The 3501-nt window shown below is 41.7% G+C and overlaps 1 protein-coding gene across 1 annotated transcript in view; it reads left to right on the top strand.

Annotated features, from left to right (window-relative positions):
* LOC101849157 overlaps nucleotides 1-3501 on the top strand; it is a gene marked incomplete at both ends in the record, with an annotated part of 20979 nt that overhangs the window by 573 nt on the left and 16905 nt on the right. The window contains 1 exon segment of the mRNA XM_013087366.2: nucleotides 814-1122. Coding sequence (XP_012942820.2) covers nucleotides 814-1122 — 309 coding nt within the window.

The raw sequence follows: 3501 nt of genomic DNA, 5'->3' as shown, positions 1-3501 counted from the left end.
TTGTTTGTTTGTTTTGGATATACAAACACCATCCGCCACGCCCTCCGGAGTTTTTATTATCTTATCATTTTTCCCTCCCGCCCACGCCCTGGTGTGGTTTTTCAGATGCGCCCGCTTGCCGGGTATGGGGGATGCCCTCCCCGGAACCCTGTCAACATTCTTGTCCCCGGAACCCAGCCCATGACGTCACCGTGGGTGTGTTTCTGTCAAGTTTGAAAGACCATCCTCCCCTGAGCCGGTGTTTCAACTGTACTGGGGGCGGGCCCAACAAAGTGCAGAATGAGAAAGGAAAGTTGCGAACAGATTCATATAAAAAACGTTACTATACTCTAGTTAATCACTATACCGTCAATGTCAATCAAGCTGGAAGTATCAACTTTCGCTGCGAGGCCTACAACTCAGTGCACACAAATGAAAAAGCTTCAAGCAACACTTTAACAGTTCCAGTGAATGGTGAGGAACTTTTCTATTTCGTTGTTTCTCTTTAAAATTCGTCTGCCATATTTTCAAAATTACTTTCTTTCTATCTGATGTTTACGCCCAACTTGGCACACATAGATCATGTCAAAGGCATGGCCCCTAGCCCGTGATTAGAGCCAAGAACTTACAGAAAGAAAAAAAAAAAGACAAAAGAGAAGAACATTATCATCCGTTCCATCCATCTAACAAATCAAATCGTAATAAGTCATTAATCATACATATCTGACTAAAAGCATCTTTATCGTCATCAAACCATCAGATCTAACAAACTTACCTTTACCGTCATCAGTTCCACATATTATTATCTAATAAACCTGTTTTTCTCATCACCAGCTCCACCGCCTTCTTCTCCAAAACTGACAATATCACGGGGAGTTTACCACGGGATCCAGGGATATTCTGTCCCGATGACCCCGGGACAGAAGTACTCAGCAAGCTGTGACGTGTCTGGGGGTCAGCCGCCCGTGTCAAGTGTCACACTGACCTGTCCAGGCGTGAGTCAGAAGACGATGTCCGGGACTTCAGTGTCTCTGGCTGGCATTGTAGTCGCTGAGTCGGCAGACCAGGAGAAGTGTGTATGTGCAGCACAGCATGTGTCACAGTGCTACAACCTGAGGACTGAGGTCACCATTAGTGTGCTGTGTAAGTACGTTTTCGTTTTAGTAGAGGTTTTACGGCGTTTGCAACTGCATAAGATCATGTGAGCGCCATGTGTAAGTACGTGGGTACAGTGTAGCCATAAGTATCTTGGATGTCTGTATAGCAAAGGAGACTGAACAGACAGATAGAGAGATAGAGAGAGAGAGAGAGAGAGAGAGAGAGAGAGAGAGGGGGGGGGGAGAATGCGTGAGAGAGAAATAGAGAGTGAGAGAGAGAGAGCGAGGGGAACAGAGAGAAAGAGAGGCAAAAAGAACGGCAAAGGGCAAGTTCGCTCTCATCATCATCATCATCATCATCATCATCATCATCATCATCATCATCATCATTGTAGATAGCAGAGAATAAAAACAAAATTTTTTGAATCTCAGTAAACTTTTCTAATTCAATAAATTCGACATTTCGCCCTGTGAAGGGCCTCTTCGGGAACATGTACCAAAAATATAATGGAAAATCTATTGACTACAAGCTGTAGCAACAAAAGTGCGCGCATACACGTCATAAAGTCAAAAGATGCGATAAAAACAAATCGGGAAGACCAGAGAAAATTGAAGGCTATGGCAAGAAGTGGTATGAATATAAAATAGTATGTACGTCAAATCATATAATAACCATTAATATTAATGTAAAGGTAATTAATAGTGCTAGTAGTAGTAGCGCAGCTGCAGCAGCAGCAGCATTAGCAGCAGCAGCAGCAGTAGTAGTAGTAGTAGTAGTAGTAGTAGTAGAAGTAGTAGTAGTAGTAGTAGTAGTAGTAGTAGTAGTAGTAGTGGAAGTCGCAGTAGTAATAGTAATAGAGAGAGAGAGAGAGAGAGAGAGAGAGAGAGAGAGAGAGAGAGAGAGAGAGAGAGAGAGAGAGAGAGAGAGAGAGGGGGGAGAATGCGTGAGAGAGAAATAGAGAGTGAGAGAGAGAGAGCGAGGGGAACAGAGAGAAAGAGAGGCAAAAAGAACGGCAAAGGGCAAGTTCGCTCTCATCATCATCATCATCATCATCATCATCATCATCATCATCATCATCATCATCATCATTGTAGATAGCAGAGAATAAAAACAAAATTTTTTGAATCTCAGTAAACTTTTCTAATTTAATAAATTCGACATTTCGCCCTGTGAAGGGCTTCTTCGGGAACATGTACCAAAAATATAATGGAAAATCTATTGACTACAAGCTGTAGCAACAAAAGTGCGCGCATACACGTCATAATGTCAAAAGATGCGATAAAAACAAATCGGGAAGACCAGAGAAAATTGAAGGCTATGGCAAGAAGTGGAATGAATATAAAATAGTATGTACGTCAAATCATATATTATGTATAACCATTAATATTAATGTAAAGGTAATTAATAGTGCTAGTAGTAGTAGCGCAGCTGCAGCAGCAGCAGTAGCAGCAGCAGCAGCAGCAGCAGTAGTAGTAGTAGTAGTAGTAGTAGTAGTAGTAGTAGTAGTAGTAGTAGTAGTAGTAGTAGTAGTAGTAGTAGTAGTAGTAGTGGAAGTCGCAGTAGTAGTGGAAGTCGCAGTAGTAATAGTATTAGAGAGAGAGAGAGAGAGAGAGAGAGAGAGAGAGAGAGAGAGAGAGAGAGAGAGAGAGAGGGAGAATGCGTGAGAGAGAAAGAGAGAGGGAGAGAAAGAGAGAGAGAGTGCGAGGGGAACAGAGAAAAAGAGAGGCAAAAAGAACGGCAAAGGGCAAGTTCACTCTCATCATCATCATCATCATCATCATCATCATCATCATCATCATCATCATCATCACCATCATCATCATCACCATCATCATCATCATCATCATCATTACCATCATCATCACCATCATCATCATCATCATCATCATCATCATCATCATATGAGACGACTCCTTGAACATCATTTGTTTGCCCGTTTATACTTGATATTAATTATAATATCCATTTCTCCATCCATTTATTTATTTCCAAACAGCAAGAACAGACAGACATAGAAATTCATTCGTAGCAACTGCAGTGCGGTTACTGAACACATAGTTCTACAAATGAAACACACAGATATATATATATATATATATAGAGAGAGAGAGAGAGAGAGAGATAGAGAGAGAGAGAGAGAGAGAGAGAGAGAGAGAGAGATTGGGAGAGAGAGAGAGAGAGAGAGAGAGAGACAGACATACAGACAGACAGACAGACAGAGAATGTTTTACGGAGCGGGTTGCAGCACGTGAGACATGTATTTTACTAATGTCCTGTCTTGCTGGGCGTGTGCGTGAGTGCACCTAACCCTTGTAGCCATCTACAGCCATTGTAAACTACTAAGACAAATTTCTCCTTGCGAGATGAATAAAGATGTTCTTTGTCATTGTCAATGTTATTGTCATAACTATTGTCCTAATGAAG

The sequence above is a fragment of the Aplysia californica genome, unplaced genomic scaffold (assembly GCF_000002075.1).
Source record: "Aplysia californica isolate F4 #8 unplaced genomic scaffold, AplCal3.0 scaffold00578, whole genome shotgun sequence".
Classification (NCBI taxonomy): domain Eukaryota; kingdom Metazoa; phylum Mollusca; class Gastropoda; order Aplysiida; family Aplysiidae; genus Aplysia; species Aplysia californica.
Note: the sequence above shows the minus strand (reverse complement) of the source record. Positions and strands in the feature narration are given on the sequence as shown.